Source organism: Cnephaeus nilssonii (genome assembly GCF_951640355.1).
Source record: "Cnephaeus nilssonii genome assembly, chromosome: 6".
Taxonomy (NCBI): domain Eukaryota; kingdom Metazoa; phylum Chordata; class Mammalia; order Chiroptera; family Vespertilionidae; genus Cnephaeus; species Cnephaeus nilssonii.
This window is the reverse complement of record NC_137077.1, coordinates 76,130,080-76,155,379: the sequence shown is the minus strand read 5'-3', so window position 1 is coordinate 76,155,379 and position 25,300 is coordinate 76,130,080. Positions and strand designations below refer to the sequence as shown.

At 33.6% G+C, this 25,300-nt stretch overlaps 1 protein-coding gene across 1 annotated transcript in view; it reads right to left on the bottom strand.

Annotated features, from left to right (window-relative positions):
* TMTC2 (transmembrane O-mannosyltransferase targeting cadherins 2) overlaps positions 1 to 25,300 on the bottom strand; it is a 416,162-nt gene that overhangs the window by 125,932 nt on the left and 264,930 nt on the right. The window contains exons 7-8 of the mRNA XM_079775789.1: positions 24,572 to 24,650; positions 4,919 to 5,040 (exon numbers count right to left, since the gene is read on the bottom strand). Of these exons, the coding sequence (XP_079631915.1) occupies positions 4,919 to 5,040; positions 24,572 to 24,650 (201 nt within the window). The remainder of the gene's footprint in view (positions 1 to 4,918; positions 5,041 to 24,571; positions 24,651 to 25,300) is intronic.

The following is a 25,300-nucleotide window of genomic DNA, read 5'->3' as shown; positions in this document are numbered from 1 at the left end:
CTCGGGCAAGACTTCACAGAGGAAATAAAATCTGAGCAGGTAGAGAGAGAAAAAGGACATGTTTTGTACATTCTGGGAGATGATAAAACATTTTCAACTTTTCTAAATACTATAAATACTATACAAATTCTTAAAGAAAAATCTGTACCAAAAAGTACTAAGCAAATCACTCCACTGGCTGTAATAAAGGCACCAATAATCTGTTTTTTATGTCTAATAAAAATATAATTTTTATATGAAATCCTATTCTACAGTCTGTCTAATATAGTTGAATATCATTTTTACATATTTGCCTTTGGTCAGTTTTGACAAAACAATAAAAACACCACTCCATCTTTATTTCTCTTCTCTTGAGACTAATAGACAATTCTATTTTACAATATTTAATATATAAAGCATTCAGAAGTCAAAATGTGTGGCATTTTTCATCTTGCCAATTTCATGTTAAGTCAAGGGCCTGTTACCAGGCCAAGAACCCCAAACTTAGACAAAAGCAATCCATTGGGATCAGAAATTTGCCAAATCTCATAATTCAAAAATAAACTGTTAAAGATGGTTGTGAGGTTTTGGCACTGTGATTTCAAGTCATTCCATAATAGGGTTTGTATTTCATCTAATCAGCAAATCGGAAACTATAAAAGTTTTGGTGGTGTGGGGGAATTAAAATTTGGATTGTAATACACAAGTCTTTCCTTCCCTTCCATATGTTTAAGTGAGTTAAAACTTCTAAATCCCATTTTTTTTAAATGCCTTATAAAAAATAAAGCAGCCTGTAAAATCATATTTTTGGTACAGGAAACTTTAAATATTAAGCCTTGAAATGAAGAATTTGGAAAAAAAGAACATACAGTTTCTACAGCCACAGTAGTGTCAGACTCTAGGTATATTCAGAACTAAGTATATTTAAGCTTCCAAACTTATTTTTTCTAAGTGACCTTTTCTTTGTTTTTGAAAATCAGGCATCTTATACTTGTATCAATATTTTTCAAAGGTGGTCATTTACCAATTTAATTAACAATGATGCCATTTGAAATCCTTAAGAACATCTCAAAGATAGTAGTTGGAACAAGAGATGTAGATGAATTATATTCTTAAGTAAAGCTAAATGAATTATCATGCTAACAAAATAATAAAAGAAAATGGTTTTCATAAGTTAAAACATTTTTTTCTAACTGATTAAACTCAATATATTATAACCTCTAAATGGCAGAAATAGCATCTTGTCCCCATAAACTTTAAGTAATGTTCTCCTTTTCCTTTCTCTATTTTTTTTCTGTTGAGCTTTATATTTTCTTTCATAATTTCTTAATTTTATTTCCTTTTCCTTTTGTTTTTATATGGAAAAATTTCTTCACCTTTATTCTCCTATCCTTCAAATGAAAATTGTTCTGATATCATATTTTTTATTTTATTTTATTTATGTATTTATTTATTTTCAATTATGGCTCACATTCAATATTATCTTATACTAGCTTCCAGTGTACAACATAGTGGTTAAACAGTTATATACTTTACAAAGTATACTTTATAAATTATATACTTTATGATCACCCCCCAATAATCCTACTACCCACTTAGCACCATACATAGTTATTATAATATTATTGACTATATTCCCTATACTATACTTTATATCCCCTAACTATTTTGTAATTACCACTTTGTACTTCTTAATAACTTCATCTTTTTTACCCAGCCCTTTCAGCTCCTCCCATCTGGCAACCATTAATTTATTCTCTGCATCTATGAGTCTGGTTTTGTTTGTTCATTTATTTTGTTCTTTAGATTCCACATATAAGTGAAATCACATGGTATTTGTCTTTCTTTGTCTGACATATTTCACTTAGCATAATACCTTCTAGGTCCATCCATGTTGTTGCAAATGGTAAGATTTCATTCTTTATAATGGCCAAGTAATATTCCATTGTGTATTTATACCACATCTCCTTCCTCCAATGGTCTACTGATGGAAACTTAGGTTGTTTCTATATTTTGGCTATTGTAAATAATGCTGCAATAAACACAGGGGTGCACATATCTTTTTGTATTAGTGTTTCCAAAAACTCTTTCTCATTTTTCATTATTTATGTTTTAATGACATCCTGCTTCATGAAATACTTCACTGCCATCTCTTTCTAACAATTTAAGAAACGTTTTTTACTTCTCTTTTTTTCATTGTCTTCTTAATAATTTTTATCAGTGCCAATCTTTTACATTTGAGGCTTTCATATTATGATTTATGATCCTTGGTTGCGCATATATAAATGTATTTTAAATCCTCACCTGATACCATGTTTTTTAGTGATTTGAGAAAGAAAGAGAGAGAGAGAGACCGAGAGAGACAGACAGAAAGAGAAAGAGAATGAGCGAGAAACATCAATGTATGAGAGAAACATTGCCATTTGTCTCCCCTATTCTCCCCCTTTCCCCACTAGAGATCGAACTTGCAACCTAGGTATGTGCCCTGCCCGGGAATCAGACCCACACACAGCCTTCTGGTATATGAACAATGCTCCAACCAACTGAGCCATCTGGCCAGGGCCTCTGCCCATTGATATTTAGCAGTAAGTTAAATAAAAGCTGAATGATGTTCCTTAGGCACAGATGTGCTTTCTAGACTGGACAGATTCACTTCTATGTATCTGCTTTGGAAACTACCACTTATAGGGCCTCTCCAAAAGTGGGTATGTGGAAATATTTTTCTTACAATGATCAGTTTCTCTAGAAGATAATTCAACAATTTCTTGGGAGGCGGGATGTATGTGGGGTGGTGAGGTGGGGTAGCTGATGGAGTATAAACTCTGTGCTGTTGGTGTTCTGCATGTGGTAGGGGAAAGGTACGGACTATGGAGTATCCACTGGAAGACATTCACTCAATCTTTTTTTCAGTCCCTTTCATTCCACTTTCAATTGCGCAAGCTGTTGCTGAGTCCTGACCTCTATTATTCAACAGCTCTGCCATCATGAGCTTCCTTTCCCTGGCCTTACAGGTGAAGTGCCTGGTTGGGGCATTGTGTACATGGGGGAGAAGTCTGACTGTTCATTACGTTATAACTGATTACCTCATTTTATGCTCTTTAACTCTCTTCTATGCTAGCTGCCTCAAAATCTTGAGTCGTCTCCCCAGGTTTCTTTTTGAGTATGTAATATTTCTTTTCATTGTTATCCCATCCCAAAGCTAGCTCTGAGAAATCAGTTGTAATATCTCCTTCCACTTTCTGACTTCCAAATTCAGTTTAAATAGCATCTCTTCTCTCACTCTGATCATTCCCATAAGATTATTCTTTCTCAATGTTTTATTCAGTAGAAGTTTATTCTAAACATAATAACCATTACTTTGTTTACTATTCTTTCCATACCTCACTAAGTAATTCCTTCTAGATTTAATTGGGTTTTTTTTGAAGGACATCTATAATTTATTTGGCAAAAGCTTTTAGTGGGCTGATTTTTTATTTAATTTCTTGGCCTAGAAATTCCCTGATCATGCAAATAAAGTAAATTCAAAACCCAGAGCCTGGTAGGAAAAGGACTTAGGATAAACTCCCAGCAGAGACTTCCTTCATTCTCCATTCAGATCCCATGCTGAGACAGGCTGCTTTCTTGTATCACTATGCAATCTTGGTATTATCCTTTCACTAAGAATACAAATTTCTCTGCTTTATTAGGCATCTAATTCCTAGCCTTCCACCCAATCCGAAACTTTGTCTCTTATTCCAGCAAGAACAAAAACAAACAAACAAACAAACAAAATACCTCTTCCCTTCCCACAGGTTGTCACAAGCAGGAAACGATCCCAAATCAGCTACATGATAGACTACTGTTCACTGTTTTGGTGTTTAGTTATTTCATTTCTAGCCACAGGGAAATTCTCTTGCTACTTTTTGAGCTCAGCTATGCATTAAGAGGATATGTGTTATATTTTATTTGGCATATCTAGACTTTTATTAGGGAGATGTTTTCTGGTTACTTAGTCTGCCCATATAATTTCTCAAATAGCATTTTAGTGATATCTTAGAATAGATGCATTTAAGTGTTTAATCTAGCATCTTCTGTGAGAAAGTAAATGCTATTACTTTTAAATAATTATAAGATACATTTCTATGCACTCACTTAGAAATCACTTTCCTAAACTTTTGCTCTGTATTCCTTATATTCATTTATTTTTATTAATTTGGAGAAAGATCAGGTGATGTAACTAAAGCAGTATAGGTAACAGATTTAGATTAGGATTGAAGGCTAGTTCTATTGAGTAGCTGAGTGAGCTCAGAAATTTCACGTATTTTGGACAATCATCTATTGTATCAAATAAAAATATTAATAATACTTTGAAACACATGAAATTTCAATATTTGTAAGTCACAAGAGTAGAATATCAGCAATTTCTTGTGCTTCAAACTAACACCACTTTCATAGAACTTGGCCTCTAAGAGTGCTTGTCACATAATGAGTGGCCAAATGGTGGCTCCACTTCTTTTATAATAATTTCAGTTAGAAGAAATTCCAGGTGATACTGATCCACACACATGCAACAGTTTGCCTATTTTAAAATAATTAGACTTAGTTTTACATTACAGCCAGTTTGGGGTTAATATTGGCTTGTAGAACTACAGTAACGTAAGAACATAATCTTTGTACAAATATTGTTATTATAACAAATTCATTATGTAACCACATATTGGGGATTCTCCATGTATATGTTTACATTAACTTACATCAGGGATCATGACATGTCAAATTTGATATAAAGCAAAACCCACAGTCAAAGAAATACTTTTTTCCACATTTTCTATATAGGGTTGTAACTTAGTATTGCTATCATTATGCATCAACTGGCTAAGAACCAGCACCTCAAACCACATCTAGCTCGGTCTGCATGGAGAAAACCAATTTCTAAAGGGTGAGGAAGGTAGGTACTCACCGTTAGAGCTAAGAGTTTCCCATAGGTGAGATGAGCAGGAATGTGATCAGTCTTGGATCTCAGTGATTCCATATACCAGTACTCTGCCTCTGGGAGTTTGCTTAATCGCATATACGCTTCACCTGGAAAATGAAGCGTGACAATCAATCTGAGGACACAGCTCTCCAACAGCCTTTGCAACAGCATCTCATCACCATGCTTATATTCCATGACATTTCCAGTACTTTCATCTGCTATCTCATTTTATTCGCTACAAGTCATCATCATTCCATTTTACAGAAGAGAAAACATGTTTGGAGAAATTAAGTGAAATGGCTAAAATAAAAAGTCTACTAAGTGGTAAAGCTTTAAGTTTTAATCTAGGAACATCTGATTCCCAAGTATATGTGCTTTGTCACCATTTCTGTGTGTGTGTGTGTGTGTGTGTGTGTGTATATATGTTTCTTAAGTTTGTTCTTTCTATGTATAATCCTTTACTTTTTTAATTCATATTCATTCATTCCTTTAGAAACACAAGCGTTTAGAGAATAACTACTAAGTGAAGCATTATGCAGGACCTAGAGGAGAGAAGTTTAGGGTCATACCCTCCGAGGTTTACAGCATATTGAGAAAGTAAGATTAAATGAAGGAATGAAAAACTTGTGGATTATGCATTAATGCTAGATTTTTTTCAGAATTATTTGCACTTTATATTTTAATAAGTAAATAAACTTTATCACTTTCATTTTTAAAATCTAATACATACATGACAATTATTTATCATGCCCAGCAACAACTATAAAGCTAGTCTGAGGCCTTTGAAGCATCTGTTATTACTTTCAGCTTATATACATTTTATCTACCAAATAGCATTTCACTAATAGCTAAGTAAGAGGAAAATAATTGGAAATAAAGCCAAAAGTATAGCAGTTGCCCTTTTATTATAATGCCTCTCTCCCTTATATGATTATGAAGAACATTCACCCAATGGAAAAATTATATTTTAAGATAATTTGTGTATTTAAGTTAAATATTGTAGCTTTAACAAGCACTGCAAATGTAGAAGCTATTCAGTTTCTGAGACCAAGCAATAGACTGGTAACCTGCATTATTTTTCAAGCAGACTTTTATAGCTTAACTAATCATCATTATGATAGCTTTTTCCATTTATACTCATAATCAGTTGTTTTTTCTATATATATTACCCACATTGATTGTACATCCTTATATCAAGGATGAGCTAGCTTCCTTTTATTTTAATCATATTCTTCTTCTATCAGTACTGCATTGTCAATACTAATATGTTTGATGAATTGAATTAATTTGAGTCTCCTGACCTTTTGAGTGCCCCTTGCTCACTGGTCAGTAAAAAATATTGGTGAAAAGTATATGTATCTACTTACATACATCTATGTATTTCTAGTTCTAAGAACAGTCCTTACATTATACTATCATAAAAATAATAGCTAGAAAACGTTTTGTATTGTTTTACTAAAACTTAAAATGTGTCCGCACTTTAAAAGAATTTGATTAGATTAAATCTCATGCTTGGGGTGAGATGCAAGAACTACTGAAGTAAATAGGCCGAAGACTGCAATGAAATACACAAAATGCTCACAGTTGTTAGACTGGTAAAATTAGGAATGAATTTTTTAATTTTCATAATTTTCTGTAATAATTATATTGTTTTTTGTTACAATATCTTTATAAAAACTGAAATGCTGTCAAACAGTTATATTTTATTTTTTTTGCCATGACAAACTAACAAATGTTCCCAAATAAAGAAACAGTAATTTTTCTTAGGAAAAGTGAACTGCTCTTCACATTAAAACCATTCTAGATATAATTTATTTAACAGGAAGGATGCACAATATCTAAAGTACTGAAATTTTTTAAAGCAATTAATGGTAAATTGTATTCAAATATTTATCTCTAAAATGTATTCTAAAGCCAGCAGAAAACACATACTAACATCAGAGTTACAGCTGAAAGTGGGCTTGTTTGCAGGTTGTTTGAAATCAACCTGAAATTCTACTTTGGGTCTTTAAGTGTTCATAAGTCACTTTTTAGAAGTTGTACAATCATTGCATTTAATATAGATTCTACTTTTTATTTATAACAAATCCAATTAATTTGTAAAATAATAACAGTAGGTTGTCTGTCTAGAAAAAGAATGCAAGAGAACCACAATACCAGAGAGCTTCAGATTCAATTATTTATATTTAAGTTGATGATGTCGGAAAATCACTTCAGACAGTGTACTTTCTTTCTAAGTCAGAAATCTATCATTATTAAAACCTCCTTTTGAAATGAAATATTATTAATTTACTAAATAATTCGTGGCTGGCCCATTGTCTTCAGTAAAAACTCATAAGCAATTTATTAGTTTATAAAGCTTGTGAGATGGAGAAATATCAAAGGACTAGAAATAAAAAAATATAATCTAATAACACATCTTAAAAAATGTATATAGCCAACCTACTTGGGTACTATTCATTACAACTCAGAAAATCCTAAATAATAAAAGGCTAATATGCAAATAGACTAAACAGCGGAACAACCGGTCACTATGACATGCGCTGACACCAGGGGGTATGGGCGGAACATGGCGGGTATCAGCCGCGGTGGGTTGGTGGAGCAGGTGAGCAGGGATGCCAGAGCAAGGTGGGGCGCCAGTTGCTGTCATTGGGGCAAGCCTCTGGTGGTTACTGAAAATTCTTTGCTCCCACGCGCCACGGTTCAGCCCAGCGTTCGCACCCGCTGTTGGCTCCGGAGCCCTGCTCGCACCCGCAGCCGGCGCCAGAGCCACCACTTGCACCCGCTGCCAGTGCCCGGTGCTGATCCCAATCACTTGGCACCATCAGTGGGTGTGAGCGGCAGTTGCCAGCCCCTATCGCCCCTGAGGGCTTCTCCACCTCCCCCTGCTCCTAAGGAGCGATCAGGGCAGCAGCCGCCACTCACAACCACTGATGGCGCCAGACCCGCTTGCACCCACTGCTGGTGCCGGCCCCAATTTCTCTGCATTGTCAGCGAGTACGAGTGGGGCCGGCGCTGTCAGCACATGGGAGCAGCAGCGGCAGGAGCAGGGCTTCTGGCAGACAGGGAACCAGGGGCCGTGGCAGGAGAGGCCGGGCAGGGGTGCAGAGGATGGGCTGAGACCCGCCCTGGTGCCTTACCGTAGCCTCGCGGCCCACAGTTCCTTTCAAAGTGCACGAATTTGTGCACTGGGCCCCTAGTGTTTATATAACCACTCAGTGTATTTCAGGTATAAAAATGATTACAATGACAATAATTCACTGACGTTTACTATGAATCAGAATAGCAAGCTGGGGGATGGGTAAATTTCTGATTTATGTGCACCCACGCCTCACATTCTGCATCTTTGGGCATGCAAAATGTTTCCTCATTTCCCTCAAGAAGCCTTAACTAATTACCACCATTCAATAACTACCAACTATTCAGAGTAGGTTTGTAAAATGAAACATGTTTTCAGTCTATTAGTTGCTTTATATATGCATCTCATTTTTTATTAAGAAATGTCATTACCTGGACTTTACAAACGAAGAAAGTAAGAAGCATAGTGGCTAAATAAAACACAAAGACTCATAAATGTGGAAAATGTAAAGCTGCGATTCAGCCCAGGACTACCTGGCCTCAGAGCACACTGCTTCACCCAGCTGGTGCAGACTAATCACAAACTTTCTGAAGCTCTGGCTCAGGTGAAAATTACACTCTCTTTCTTACTCCAAGAAAATTGTTTTCTAGTCTGTGATACATTTGCCATGGAGTTTATTTCACTTTGCCTTGGGCTTATCTCTTGAATTAAAGGAATAAGGAAGAGCAATAATAATCCAGGTGTACTGGTTAATAATGCGGATTTTGCCATCAAAGAAAACACAATAATTTCAAGAGAAACATCAAAAGTGCTTTATTTAAAGTAATGTCCATCATTAGCTACACATTTTCCCCATCTTTCAGGTAATTTGTGGATACTGTCCCAGTAGAACTTTTCTTGTTTTGAGGCAAACCATTCAGAGACCCAATTTTCACTTCTTCCTACTTTTTGAAGTGCTGCTCAGAAAGTGCGTGTGCCATCCATCAGAACAAGTGGTAATCTGAAGGAACAAGGTCCGGTGAATACAGCGGGTGGGTTAATACTTCCCAGGCAAGATCTTTTAATGTGTCTTTAACTGGTTTTGAAATGTGTGATGGTGTGCCATCATGAAACAAAATTACTTTGCCGTGTCTTCTGGCACATTCTGGTCATTTCACGATCAAAGCATGGTTCAAATTGATTATTTGTTGTTGGTAGCGATCAGTATTAACAGTTTCACCTGGGTTTTGAAGCTCATAATACACCACACCTTCCTGATCCCACCAAACACAGATCGTTGTCTTCTTTTCAAAGCGATTTGGCCTTGCAGTCGATGTTGATGGTTGATCTGGATTAACCCATGATTTTGTGCATTTGGGATTCTTAAAATAAATCCACTTTTCATCACCAGTCACAATGCAATGCAAAAAAAGACTCTCTCGTGCCTTTGAAGCAACATTTTACTGATGACTTTTCGGTTTTCCATTTGTCTTTCATTCAGTTGATGTGGCACCCATTTTCCTTCCTTTAAAATCTTTCCTATTGCTTGTAAAAGATCAGAAATTGTTTGCTGAGCAACGTTTAATCTTTCTGCAAGTTGTTTTTGAGTTTGACATGCATCTTCATCCAATAATGCTTGTGATTGTTGGTCTTCAAACTTTTTTGATTGACCTGGACGTTCTTTGTCTTTCACATCGAAATCATCACTTTTAAAGCGTTTAAACCAGCGTTCACAAGTATCTTGAGATGGAGAATGTTCACCATAAGCTTCCCAGAGTATATAATAACTTTCAGCAGCACTTTTCTTCAAAATAAAGTAATGAAGTAAAAACTTCCCACAAATGCTCTTTTCTTGGCACGAAATTCGACATTTTTAAGTGTAAAAATATCTATGATGTTAACAACTTCAACAAATTTGATATATGAAGTTTTGAAGTTTGCTGTCAATACAAAATAGCATACATATCAAATCACATATATATCAACTTTTGTGTAACTCCATCAATTGAAAAAAATCCGCATTATTAACTGGTACACCTGGTAAAAGTGGTAATAAAATCAAGATGCAAAGCCTAAAATGCAAGAAAATGGTCATATATCAATTTAAATTTGTTTAAATGGTAACTCATAAAGATTTAAGCAATAAACAAGTACTGACAAGGTAGGGGCTTCATATTTCTCATTTCTAATTCACAGGAGAAGTTAGAATACTCATTTTATGGATGAAAAGGAGGCTCGGGTATGATAAGTGACTTGCAGGAGGACAGATAGAAATCTCAACCGAAAAGGTTTGAACGGCCCTAAAGCCCATTTTTTTTTCCATTCATTGCATCAAGCTGCCTATCAAATAAAATTTATTATTTATTGACTACCTACTAAGGTCTTTAATATGTTATCTGCTACTTTTACAGTATGCCTACACTGCAATTAATATTTGTCTCCTTTTACAAATGAAGTGACTGCTGCTCATTGAGATTAAGCAATTTGCTCAGTATTCAAAAACAGGCAAATGCCAGAGTCAGGATTCAAATCAGAGTTCTCCCTGACTCTTTCCACTATACCATTCTGTCTAAACACTATGAACAGTCATTAGAGAGTGGATACAGTTACTGAAAAAAGTCCTGTCACTGGATTCAGTTTTAGGAGAGAATGACATATGTTAATACTTTAAGTTTGATCAAAATGATAAAAAATTCCATGAGAGAAGTGGCCCCAGGAAAAGAAAGTTCAGCAAATTCAATAAGCAAGGAAATGAAGATACTTGGTTGGGAACGGGTATAGGGAGGGGGTTAAGTCAAGTCATCTTCTCTGGTACTGTACTTCTTAACTTACAATGACAGGGAAAAAAATGTTTATAGTACCCAAGAGGGAAAAATAAAAAGCAATGATGATCATATTTCCTTCTCATCCTGCAAGAAAATAAAAATGACATAATAGAGGCCCTTTCGTCAGAATGAGAAGATCTGCTGTGCAATGATGTAGTGATCAGGTTTATCACTCAGATTTATTTCCGATTCAGGCACAAACCAAAGGGATTTGTTGTCTCCAGGTTGACTTTCTCCCTAAAAAGCTTGTGTATAAATAACCCAGGGAAAACTTACTCCTTAAAGGGAAAAAATGCTGAACTCCTGATGATGTAAGAGGCCAGATCTCACTGATTCTCATGACTCAGGTTTCTGGACAGCTGCAGCTTGTAGAGCATGTAGTGGGGCATAAAACCCATATTTGTCACTGTTTCCTTTTGTTCCTCCTGCCCTTGCTCAAGATAGTATATTTCTAAATTAAGATTTGATTTTGAATACCCTCTTTTATTTTCAGTTTTATTGAGATATACACTGTGGACAGATTATGATGATCTCTGAACGCATAATAATCTGGCCACTCAGTGTATATCCTATATAATAAAAGGCTAATATGCAAATTGTCCCCTCAACCAGGAGTTCGACCAGCAGGCAGGCCAGCCAACTGCCCATGTCCCCTCCCCCTGGCCAGGCTGGCCTGACCCCACCCATGCACGAATTCATGCACCAGGCCTCTAATATATATATATACTGAGTAGCCAGATTATTATGCATTCAGAGATCATAATAATCTGGCCCCTCAGTGTAATTAACATACAGCACTGTATGAGTTTAAAGTTCCCACATATGCCCTGACATATATATTATCAATGATTACCTCAATAAGTTTAGTTAACATTCATAATTTCATACAGATACAAAAGAGATTTTTTAAATTTTTTTTTCATTGTGATGAGAACTTTTAGGATCTAGCAACTTCCAAATGTATCACGCAACAGTGTTAACTACAGTCATCATGTACATTACAGCCCCAGAATTTTAACTAGAAATTTGTACTTTTTGACCACCTTCATCCAATTCTCCCTGTCCCAGATTCCCTATTTAAAAAAAAAAAAAAAAAAAAACAACTTTTGTGACCAACATTACCAAAAGTGATCATCCCTTACAGTAATTTTTTCTAAAAAATTATTGAATAAATATTTTACATATCAATTCAGGTTAACCAATATGGATCATGCATATGATGGTAAACATAAAAGTTATCACTCATTCTTGCCTGTATGGTTCTTGCTGTAATCTAGTGACAAATAAATACTAGTGTATTTATTAGCATTTTCCAAGTTCAATTTTTAAATGCACAGGAAACAAAATACACAAAAACTTTTTTAAAAAATTTAACTCATTTTAAAAAGGTGATTTCATAGTTATCAGGGTTTGGAATGAAAAAATATCAACTTAATAATAATAAAAAATATCAACTTAATAAGAAGAAGTGGTTAGGAGCATGTTTTGACAGCAGAACAGGAGTAAATGAGGTGTGAACAACACTGACTCACATATATCTAGTTATCATTGAAGAAATTATAAAAGTTTCGAAAGTATGTTTGTAAAAAAAATGCTACACCAGCACAATGGAGAGAATATCTATTTTTGTAAAAGGCCTCACAGAGGTTATAGCACTTTTCTGGCCTCTCAGGAATAATGGGAGCACTCATAACAGGCCCCACACGACTACCAGCAGGCTTTCTGTGGCTGATACAGAGAAAGGATCTCATTGCCAATACTCCCAATGTTGGAGTACTTTGCCTGAACATCAGGCATTCTAGATAATCTTTCTAATTTCTAGGCTTTCCAAATTTGAGGACTTACCTGGTCACTAAGGTAATCCTCCATTTTCCAGAAATGCTTATTTTCCATTTAAGATAGTAGGTTTACTTTGGTGGTTTTTATACTTAGTGTTTTAATGTCCTGGCATTGTTTTTAAGGATCACTTTACCAATCTTCACATTTTTATGATTATTTCTTTTTGCATGCTACTTTAAATTCTTTATTTAGAAATTAATTTTGCCACATAATTTAAAATAAAGTAAACCATCTTAATTACTTGATTAATTTGTTTCATCTACCTGTTGAAATCATTTACAATTATGATGCAGCATTAAATTATGAATTACATAACAAAATAGTAATTAGATGACTGGGTTTCAAATTTTAACTTTACTATTAAGTAGTTGTATGGTTGTAAACAGGTAATTTATTTACAGAGCCTTGGTTTTATCACCTACAAAATGAGGGGCTAAGAATAAATAACTCCTTTGTCTCCAAAATGATATAGATGATCAGTTGTAGAATCACCAATGTTGTGTAATTTATACATAGTCATTACTTAAATCAGTGACAATATCCTAGTTAGTTTAAAAAGAACTGCTGCGTTCATGGATTTTTCTAGATGAACTATTTAAGAGTGACTGTATCCTGATCAAGTCCTGATAATTTCTTTTTTTATTTTTAAGTATTTATATATTTGCTATCTAATTAAAAGTATATCTGTTCATTACAGAAAGTCTGAAAGATCACAATTTTATTACATTGTAGTAATTCTATCACTCATAGATAGCAACTGGTAAATTTTAGTGTTTTTCCAGAATTTATTTTACATACTGAAAAAAATCAATTACATAACTAATAAAATTTTGGTAGTTTTAATAAGAGTTTAATTTCTTTCTAGTGTTTTCCTATATTAAATAAAAATGTGATAATTTTTCCAAAATTCAATTTTCTCATTCAAGATCAATATTCAATTTTTGTTTATTTAAAAAATCCCCTCCCACATTTTTATGGAGGTGCTATACCAACTTCAGCAATTACCATCCTACTAATCTCCTTTTATCTACATGTCTCTTATTATTTCCTTAGAACACATATGTAGCAGCTGAATTCTCAAACTAAAAAGCATTAGCAAATTTAATATTTAAGATAAAATACTTCACTTTCTCAAGTAATATATGAGAACAACTTTTTTTAAAGACTCATCAAATGAGATTCTAATGCTTTTTAAAATGTCCATTGGAAAAGATAAAAATGCTTTCATTTAAAGTTTTTATTTTAATGATTAATGAAAATGCACAAATTTTCAGTTTTTTTCACAAAATTTTACCCATGAATATTTTTATGTTAAGGTTATTATTTAATGGATTTAAACCATTTTTAAATTTCTGTATTTATCTTTTCTTTATGATATTGCAAAAGATGGTTTAAACAGTTTTTTGTTTCAGACTATTTTAATTTTATGTATGCAAATCAAGTTGAGTTTTGCTTTGTAGGTTTATCACTATCTTTTATGCACAAAAACTATTTTTTTCATCATAGGGTCATACATTCTCTCCTAATTATATAATTTCATTATTACAACTGCTACTTATTTCATAGGAAATACATTTTGCCATATTGTGTGAGGCAAGTATTGGATTTTTATTCTTCCCAAACATTATCACTTATCCCAGATCAACTTTTATTATAAGAACTGCCTTCCCTTACCAATATTTAATTCTACATTTATTACCTACAAAAGTGTTTTGTATGTTTTTATCTGTTTCTAGGGTTTCGCTTCTGTCTGGTTTTCTGTTCTTATACAAGTACAAAACTGCTCTAGTTACTGTAGCTTCTTTTAATATTTTCATATTGAGTACAACAAATTATTCTTCCCCTCATTTGCTCTATTTTTCTGTTAAGTTTATCAGATTAACTTTGGAAGAATTTTGTTAAGTTTTTGATAAAATTCTTGTTGAAATGTTAATTGTTATTGAATTATAATTTGTCAGTTTAAGAAGAAAATTTTTACAAACTTATTTCCTTTAATTAAGATCAGTACTCAATTCTTCATTTATCCAAACTTCCCCACCATTGTTTATGTACCTGGAGGACCTAACCGGACAATTATAAGCTTCCCAATCCCAAACTAGACTCTGAGATGTGTAGAACCAGACATAAAACCATTCATCTCATGGTCAGTCCTCCAACCTAAGTTCAGAAGCCTCTGGCTCAAAAGAGTTTGAGAAATATCTGATAAATATTTGATCACATTATATATCAACTTGGATTTAGATGTTACATTTTTATCAAGTATATACTTCTTCCAGAATCAGTGGTCTGTCAGAACCATATGACATCAGGAGTCTATTATTTCAAGAGCTTAACTTGCTGCAATTTTAATTCTCACTTTTTACTTGACAGTGCTAGCATTAACAACAGAAACATTAGGAAGTCTGGCTTTATTAAATTACTTATACCATAAACTTACTATAACTATTGGCTGTCAAATTTTGGGAATCTCTTATATTTACATCCTTATCTTTATAAAAATAACACAGTCCACCTGCCTTAAATATATTAATTCTGATAGGAAATCCTCAATAGCTAATGTGCAGAGCAGAAAAAGATGAAGAATTTTAAATGATTACAGAAATAAGAGATCTTATTTAGTATCTGACAACAGACTTCAATAACTCTTTTCCATTTGGGTGGAAGAGTTGGAAGTAAAATAAAATATGACCCAAATCTTAGAATTAAGGAGGCTTATGAAAAAGATCAATATTTAACACTTCGCCAAGTCCAGTAGCATCAAACTTAAGGGAAATCTTAAAGCCTGAAAGAAGAGTTTTAATCCAAAAAGAGGAAAGGTGGGGGGAGGGGGGGAAGCATATACACATTTAAGTAAAACACATCAAGAAAGGGGTTAAACTTCGGTGAAAGTTGAAAAGGTTCCTAATTTCTAGTGTGAGGTTATATACAGGAAACAACTGATGTGCCAGCAAAATTTAACTTGGAAAAAAGCCAGGATCCTGTGTCAATATTTCTCTACTTGCAACTGGGGATCCTGAAGTTCTCTAGGCTAATCAATTCCTTTTATGTTTTCAAAGAACTAAATCACTGAAAATAATCAATCAACCACTGTTGGAGCCAATCCTGTTAAATGCTCAGCATTTTCCAAAAAAGAAAAAGGGAGATTGTGAGATTGTGTGTGTGCGGGAGGTTTGGGGGTGTATGTTCTTGTGTATGTTGGTAGAGTTGATGATCCTCTCCCCCAAAATATAATACTGTCCTCAAGAGAATGCAATGGGCCCTGATTGGGTAGCTCAGTTGGTTGGAGTTTCATCTCAATACACCAAGGTTGCAGGTTCAATCCCCAATCACGGCACATACAAGACTCAACCAATGAATCCATAAATAAGTAGAATGACAAAATAGGTGTTTCTCTCTCTCTTCCTCTTTCTCTCCCTCTCAACTCAATAAAAACTAAAAATAAAAAAGAGAGAAAGAATTACAGTGGAGTAAATGAAATGGCTTAATATAATTAGAGAACACTAGAAATATCAAGGAAGTGCTAAATTGTGCTTAATTAAAAAAAGGTTTATACCAGAGAAAAGAAAAAAATAATAAGTAAATATTCTACTAGCCTGGAAAGAATTAATGAAAATAGTATTCAGAGAAACAGGACTTGAATATTTGCAGGCAAATGTCAAAGGAGTATAATAAAAGCATTTTCAGTTTTACATACATCTTCTTATGAATACATTTCATATGTATTTCTGGATCAAGCAATATGTCTCCATAATATGCAATGAATAATTTATTTATACTATAATTTTATATTAATGTTAATTAAATTCATACTATTTTTAATGAACACTTGAAAATAAGACTCAATGACAGTTCAAAAAATGCATACCCATAATTAGTATGTGGGCAAAAAAGACTTATATTCTGGAACAAAACTTTGTAAGTTCTTTTTTAACTCTTTATTCAATTTGAGTATAGCAATAGTTTCTACAGGAGATATGATTAAAACAAAAGAACAGCTAATTAGGGAAGTTAAATGAAATTTTTATGTAGAAAAAAACCTTTCCTTATATATTAGGAAAAGCAGACATAAGTACACATATAGCAAATATAGACAGTTAAATATATTTAACACTAAAATATATTTAATTTTAACTTAATTTTTATTACTTGCCTACTCTAAATATGTGCAATGACTATATCCTTCATACAAAATTGTTTTCTCCCTCATGATTATGTCCATTTCATCTAGTCACCAAAATAGTCATCTTTTAAGAATGCCAGATTTTGAAATCTAGTTAATAAAATTCCAAGTATAACATTATATCACCTCGATTTGATAAGATAACCCAACAGTCTTTAGTAAAAGGTTCATTCCATGGACATTTCCCAAAGAAAGAGTAAAATGTATACTTTCTTCTCATTTATTTTTATTGAAGCCTCAGAAAACAAATTTTCCAATCAGAACATACTGAAACTTTCTGGGAATCAGAGAATAAGAAAGATATAATTAAGTATTAATTTTAGTGTATTCATTTCCTCACAACTCAACTTAAAAGTAAAGTCTTAAGCGCCAATTTTTTCCTTTACCATTAAACAGGCAAAAGTAAGAATTAATGTTAACAGGTGGACTTGTATGGTTTTAATAGCAATGAAATATAATCAACTGTCTCATATCGTATTTCCAGGAAAGCAAGTGACACTAGACCTAACTATTATTATTGCCTTATTATTGCCACGAAAGTGTTACAACTCCCCACAGGGACCATATATCTTCAGGCCCTGGGTTTAATTAAAACTTTAAACAAAATATATTGCCTATTTAATGCAGCTGAACTGGATGCTGCTGACCTTTGTAGTGTATAGACTAATGCCTAGCAAATTAATGTCTGCAACCATGGCACATAATGTCGAATTTATATCAAGCCTGAAGAGTAAAAAGAAAAATTAAACCACTACAGTTTATAATGATAAGTGAACTTCTGGAAGAACATTTTATAAATTTTGTACATAAATTTTATATATTTATTCTTTTTGCTATACAGCCAAAAGTTCATGATTTCCTTATCTTGCTGGCTCCACATCTTATAAAGTGAACTTCTAAAATCCCTCAAAGTTACCTTTCCCTTTTCTGGATTGTCATACCTCACACCTAGCACTGGTTTCCTGGTCTTGTCCTTTCTGATGATGAACAAATGAAAGTGATATAAATAGATTTACCTTTAAAATTAGAAGTCAATATTCTGGAGGTTACATAGATCAATGGCTAATCCAGTTGTAAGGCCATCCTTACGTTTATAGGACTGACGCACTGATTTTCAAGAGTGCCAATGGAAGGAATTGTAGAAAATTCACCAGAACTCAAAAGAGAGGAAACGAGTGGGTATAAAGAGCTTAACACTGCTGGAGTGTTAATGCTTCCACGCTTGAAAGATGTGAAGTTCAAATCTCACACAGTTAAAAACCATCTCTTTCACAGTCAGCATGCTAAACGCCTCAATCGATCCAAACGCAGTCATAGAAGAAAACATGAAGGATGTAAAGCATCCTGTCAAAAATTTACTCTGAATATCTCTACTCTAAATATATTCTGGATCAAGGTGAGGTAAAGAGTTTATAAAAAATAAATGATTCAGCTAAAAAAGCAGCCACACAGAAGGCTGAGAAAGAAATAAATTTCTTTTATAGCCATTCTACCAACTAAACAGTCTATAGTGTACATACTTCAAGTAGAGTTAGGATAAACTTACAAGTGAACATTTTTTATTTTGTTTTCCAGGGGGGTACATTTGACATCTCGTTTGTCAATTCTTCTTACCCAATAGTAGCGGTAATAAGGAATAGTACTAAGGAATGGTAGTAAGGAATCTAAATACCACTGATAGCCATTAACTCATTCCACAATTTTCATTCTCAAAAAAATACAATTATAAAACTTGGACAAGCTTTTAACTCCAAAAGTTGGTCTAATAAATTCACTGTGTTTCCTCTCAATGACTCTTTCCTCATTCACTTGAAATAGCTCAATAAAATTGGGGAAATCTCCCATAATTAAAGAGCTACTTTCATGAAATAGAAAATTAAATCAGTATTTCTCCCTTTTTATTAGAGAATATGAGAAACATCTTTTCTATTTCAAACCTATGTAAGTAAAAGATCTGCTATTTGCAGGCTGATGAAGGAAAATACATTTTCTAATACTGAGCTAGGATTTTAAAAGTAACAGGATGTGTATAAAGAACAAACAAACTAGGAATTATCAGGGATAAGAGAATCAAAACAGTATGATGAAAATAAAGGCAAACAAGGCATAAAGAGCAATGGGTCATTATCACACAATTCCCCTGGAAGTCGTATACAACCTTTCCCTAAAAAAGCATATTACCCAAAACAAGCACAATTTTTTAAAAATACGTAGGAAAATGTGAATATATATGCAAACTGACACTGGTGTCACATTAGAAATAAAAAAGCTTGATATTTTCCTTGTTTGTCTGCTTTGGCTTGGTTTGTGTTGTCCAGTCAACTTAGCACAGCCTATATCGGTATGGACAAAATATTTTCAAGGTTAAAGCAGTACAGTTTTCCATTTTATTTATGGGCATTTCCTTATTAAGGAAAGGCATTAAGCTCCAGACCAACTGTGAAATTTCCTAGAAAGTTCTCTGACAGCAGGAACTTTCCATTTCATACCACCATCACCTTTGTACTGAGTGGGAGATATGTGACTTAAAAAAATTATTTTTGCACGCAAAAATTATTCTAAACATAGTGATTATAGACTGCAATGACAAAGCAGTAACTCTAGGTTCTCTCTTACTTCATGTAACACATTATGTCTCTTTGTCCTCAGGATAAATTACCAAGTGAAATGGCCTAAATTGCTTATGTAATTAAACCCAACAATTACTTTGCATTGAGAAAGCAGAGTGATTTCATTTTAAATAGTAAATAGGCTTAAAATGACCACTGGGGTTTGAAAGGGCTCTAGCTGATAAAAGTAACTGGAAGTTACAGCCGAATTTAGTTCCCCATAATCTTACTCAAAAACAATGTTTAAGTGGACATTTTAAGGAAAATAATTATAGAGGATAGACAGCAATTATCCTACATTTAAAAAAAAAAAAAGAAAAAATAATACCCTGCATGGTTAATACATCTGTGATGAAATCACAATATTGTAGGTGGTTTATTCTTTTTTGTTAAGATGAAGAGGTTTTTGTTACATATCTATGTAATCTATAATAATAAAAGCGCAACATGCTAATTAGACGACAGCTGAACGACCTTCTGGACAACCTTCTGGACCAAGCCGGGGCTGCAAGGGCCGAGGCAAACTGCAAGGGCCGGGTCCCTTGCACGAATTTTGTGCATTGGGCCTCTAGTAGATATATAATAAAAATATATCTATGAAATATATATATATTTCACTGATTTTTAAATAGGTAAAGTTATATTGACACAGTACAAAACATGCCAGTTTCCTAAATAGGAAAAGCACTTGAATTGAAGTCAGAAAGCTATACTGGTTCTAATACAAACTGTGTAATTCTGAACATACACTTTGAGTGTTTATTTTTATCTTGCAAAATAAAAGCGATTATGTTAGGAGGATTTTAAGATACGAGTCTTCCAACGTCAATATTCTCTGATTCTAAAATACACCTATACTTTGAGAATAAAAGAGAAATGGAGATTCAATAAAGACCTGTACTGTATGTTAAAATAAAAATAATTTTAACTAAGTCTAGGGGGAAAATATGCCATGATAAGAAAAACAGAAGAAACTCTAACCTAAACATGACAATTTTAATTTAGAGGGAGTACTCTATTAATGAATTTAAGTTAACCAGGCATTAGCTGAGTAAGCTGTTTCACTTTTGGTTAACATAGTTAATGATCAAAGAATGATTTTGACTATGGTTGCTAAGGGACAAGGGAAAATGAACTTCTAGAGAAAATACAGCAGTTCTAGGACAGAACTAAGTAGAATCCTCATTGAATCAGCAGTGACTGTAAGGCCATCACTATGACAAAATCTTATCTATAGAAGAATAATATTTACATTGGTAAATACAAAAATAACTGATAGAGAATACAGTCATTGGCTTTTGGAGCTTAAAGATCCACAGAAATGGTAATGATTATAATGGAGGTAACCTAAATACACTTCCTAGGTTGGGCATTTGATCCAATAACTTTACTTTCATTATCCCAATTAATCCTCAAGCTGATACTACTATTACAGCCATCTAACAGAGGGGAGAGATGAGGCTTCACTTAAGTAATTTACTCAGCTAGTAAGTGTCAAAGTCATCACTTGAACCTGGGCTATCTGACTTCACACTATACTGAATCTTCATTTAGTGGTTATTTTGTGATTTGATCTTAAAATATTTTATGTATTCTCATACCTTGCTAATTATAACCACCATCTAGGTGAAAGTTTAATTTTTGTTTATAATATTTAGCATCTGCTTTCCATTATTTTTATGTTTATAATTTACATAATTTTGAATGGGATGATACTTCTCAATTGTTGTTATTCAATCACCTAGGATTTATGAAATCAAACAGAATAATGAGAAAATATTTTAAATAGTTTTTAAAAATTTACTTATGAACTGCCATAGTAAAGATTAACAATCTTAGAATAAAATATACAAAAAATTAAATTGGGAAATAAATCAAACGTGTTTTTCTATTAATACACAATTGGGAAAATATACTTGCTCATTTGGTATTCAGAATAAGTGAACTATGAGCATATGGAATAGAGAGTGATAAAAGTTTTTCATAAAATGTTCAAGGGAAGGGAAAGTGCAAAGAACTAGTGTGTTTTTGTGTGTTTTTCTTTTTAAAAAGCAACTGCAGTGAATTGAGTTATTAAACTAATAATAACATTCAAATGTGACTGTATTTTTTCACAAATATTCCTTTATTTCTCCTAACCTTCAAAAAAAAGATAAAGCAGGATGGAAAATAATTTTTGTATACATACATATAAGTGTTTGCAGAAAGTGGTCATTAAGGGGGAAATGAATGAGCCATGAGAAAAATGAATACTTACAGGTTAAATCTAGCCAGACATTATAATCCATCACTGATCCCTGAAGGGCACTAATAATATGTAAATGTGAGAATTAGAAAACACATTCAAGGCTGTTGATAAACTTGATAGGATAATCAGCACATGCTGACAGACTAATGAAACTGATGAACTGATAAGGCAGTTTATCTCCTTGGCCATTTTTTTTCTTGTCAAATGGAAGCTAATCAAAATGTATTAGGAGTTAAAGCAAACACTCAGAGGATTTCACCCATTTGATTAGGAGGTGAACTCACTCTCTGAGAAAATTATAGTTTCGTAAATAGTTGAAACTACAAGCCTGGTGAGATAACAGACCTTTACACAAAATTGAACAGAAGGCAACCACAATAATTAGGGGAGAAATCTGCAATTATAAATTATATTGAGATTCTCCCCTTGAAAATTGTTAGAGTGCTTTTCAGAGTCTGGGCAAAACTACTGCCTCTTTCTATAATGGAAAATAAGACAAAGGACTAAACAATAACCCTATGGACAAACTTATCTTCCACTGCCTGTGTGTGCTCAATATTTGCGTAACCACGTAACCAGAGAGAGACAGATCCCAAGGTACCAGCTGAGTTTTCAATCAATTAACATAAAATAATTGAATGGATTTTCTGAAATCACTAACTATAGTGAATGCCACACTTCCTATTAACAATCAAGATGCCAAATGCAGTCTGTTGCCAAGGATCTCAGAGTCCTTTCCCAGTTTAAAGAAAGACATCTTATTTCTTAATTGAAGGAAATTGGAAATAATGGCCTTCCTAAGCATTAGCATTAAGAATAAAATCATAAACTAAAATCATTGTGCCTCTTTAGATAAAACTAGAAAAAATGATCCTTTTAGTATTCACTTTGACAGAAATAACCATCGAGTATTAATATTTAAAAGTTAATTCTAATAAATCTAAACCAGGCGTCCTCAAACTACGGCCCGCGGGCCACATGCAGGTGTTTTTGCCATTTTGCTTTTTTACTTCAAAATAAGATATGTGCAGTGTGCATAGGAATTTGTTCATAGTTTTTTTTAAAACTATAGTCCAGCCCTCCAACAGTCTGAGGGAGAGTGAACTGGCCCCCTGTTTAAAAAGTTTGAGGACCCCTGATCTAAACACTCTAAGCACACACTTCCTGGGCATGTACATTTCATCTAAGTAGATAGACTGATGGTAAAATGCTGGATAGTATAAGGCACTGTTTTAAATTATAAGAGTTTAAGGGCAAAAGTACATTTAATGAAGGTAAATTTTAGCTTTTAGTAATCATAGCAAAGAGAAAAAGAAGCAACAACTAAAAATACTCCAATGTCCTTTTTAATATGAGCATTAAATTATTCCACAGCTGCACAGGCTAACTGGGGCAGGGGTCCAGAGTCATAGAATGAATATATTAACCTCTTCCAAATTATAATTTTTTTTCTGTTTATTGACCCTTGCCTCATTCTGTCTCTAAACTATTTCTTAAATTCTGTCATTTAGAAAAAAGGGAAAGTGTGTGTCCTTGCCAGGCATATATTCTTTTTTTTTTTTCTTTTTCAGAGAGGAAAAGAGAGTGAAAAAGAGATAGAAACATCAATGATGGCAGAGAATCACTGGTCAGCTTCCTCCTGCATGCCCCCTACAGGGAATTGAGCCTGCAACCTGGTCATGTGCCCTAACCAGGAATCTAACCAAGACCTCCTGGTCCATAGGTCGATGCTCAACCACTGAACCACACTGGCCAGGCCAGGCATATATTCTATAGTTTGGGAGGATTTAAGATATTTTTTTTAATGTGTGTGTGCTCAAGCCATACAAATTAGTGTTAAATCTCTCAAATAATAGAATACAAAAGCATAAAATAATCCTGGAGACCATGTTGTCTCATTACTTTTATATGCATGAGGAAAGCCTAGAAATAGTAAGCCACTTAACCAGTTTAATAAAAAGAAAAATCTGAGTTTGCAATCTGTGCTCTGGATTTAAAATATATATATTTGATTTGAGGACAAAAGCAATCCCTTATCTTCCCTCCCTTGTCTGGAAACATCAAAGTTAACCAATCAAGCAGAGCACCTTAAACTCGGACTCTTTCCAAAAGTCACGTGCTGAATGGGCAGTTTCCATCCACCATCAAAGAGCTGTGGTGACAATTCACAGTCACAAATCAATTGTAAGTGATAGATATTTTATTAGAAATTCTAATTCTTGAGCTCTTGCACTTAGAAAAATCAATGCCCTAGCCTGCATACTTTCTAATAAGAAAATTAAGGTAATTATCCAATGTAGGAAAAGGAATAATTGTAGTAGCACATTTGCAGTTTTCACAGTATTGTTTTTACTCTAAAATACTAACCCAGAAAAAAAAAAAACCTATGAAGATCCAAGGCCTGATCAATGAAAACCATACAAATTGACTCAGTTAATCTCATCTGTTAGAAGCACCAAAAAGCATTCATCTCTACATCACAGCATGTTTACTTTTGAGGATCTTCTACTTAAGCAAGTAACATGATTAAAAAGTATCGTGAAATTTGATAACTTCACTAAAATCTGTGGACTTTATTCATCTTTTTAAATCTCCAGAGTTTAGCTAATGCTTGATACCCAAAAGGGCTTGTGAGCCCCTTGCAACAACTCTGCGATCTGGACACTTTGTTGAGAATCAATATGATAATCCACATATTTGCTCTTCTTAGAAAAAGTATGCTATGTGAAAATTTAAATGTGACACCCAATTGTGAATAAAGAGTTTTCTGGTGAGGATCAATGCTATAACTTAATTAGAATTCCATTTAACAGAAGCACAGGTTTTAATTTCCCCACAGGTCCCTGAAATAGCAATTGAAATATTAAGGTCTGACTTACCCATCATGTTGTACAAGCTCTGTGGAGCAAACTGCCTTGGCATTTTCTGAATTGCTTCTTTATATACACTAAGGGCTTCCTAATTTAAGAAACAAATAAAAAAAAGAAGATGAAATACAAGAATATTCACCAAAAATAAAATAACAACATCCTTCCAAAATTTCAAAGTTCCATTGCTATTTCTAAATGGCTCATTGGAGGGAAATAATTCAGCTGTACTTTTATGTCATACTACTACAATTTCATGAATAAAAATATTCAACCCAGTGAGTGAAGAAGGTCAGATAAAAATTTAGTGTAACAAGTAGCTGAATATTACCAAGCTCTTTTATTTTAATAATTTTAATATAAAATTTCAGTTCACATAGGTTATTCAATTAAAGCACTAGAAAAATTCATATTTGGAAATCACCCATAGTCATCTATACTCTGTAATTAAAATCAGGCCACCAAGTAGGATCTAAATAAAATATAAATTAACAAACCAAGATACTGAGACCCACTGAGATTATGAAATGCAATAATTTAAAAAGTTGTGTCTCTATATTGCATTATTGGTACCACAGGAAGGAGTATGTAGGGGTGTGGTCTGAAAGAGGGGAGGAGTGATGCTGAATGTGAGAAGAAACCCATGCGCATGCTTCCTGTGAGAGAAAGGGAGGACAAGGCAGTCAACCTCCCAGCTCAATGTGCTAGGTCCCATCTCCATCACTTTTCTTCTCTCTCAAT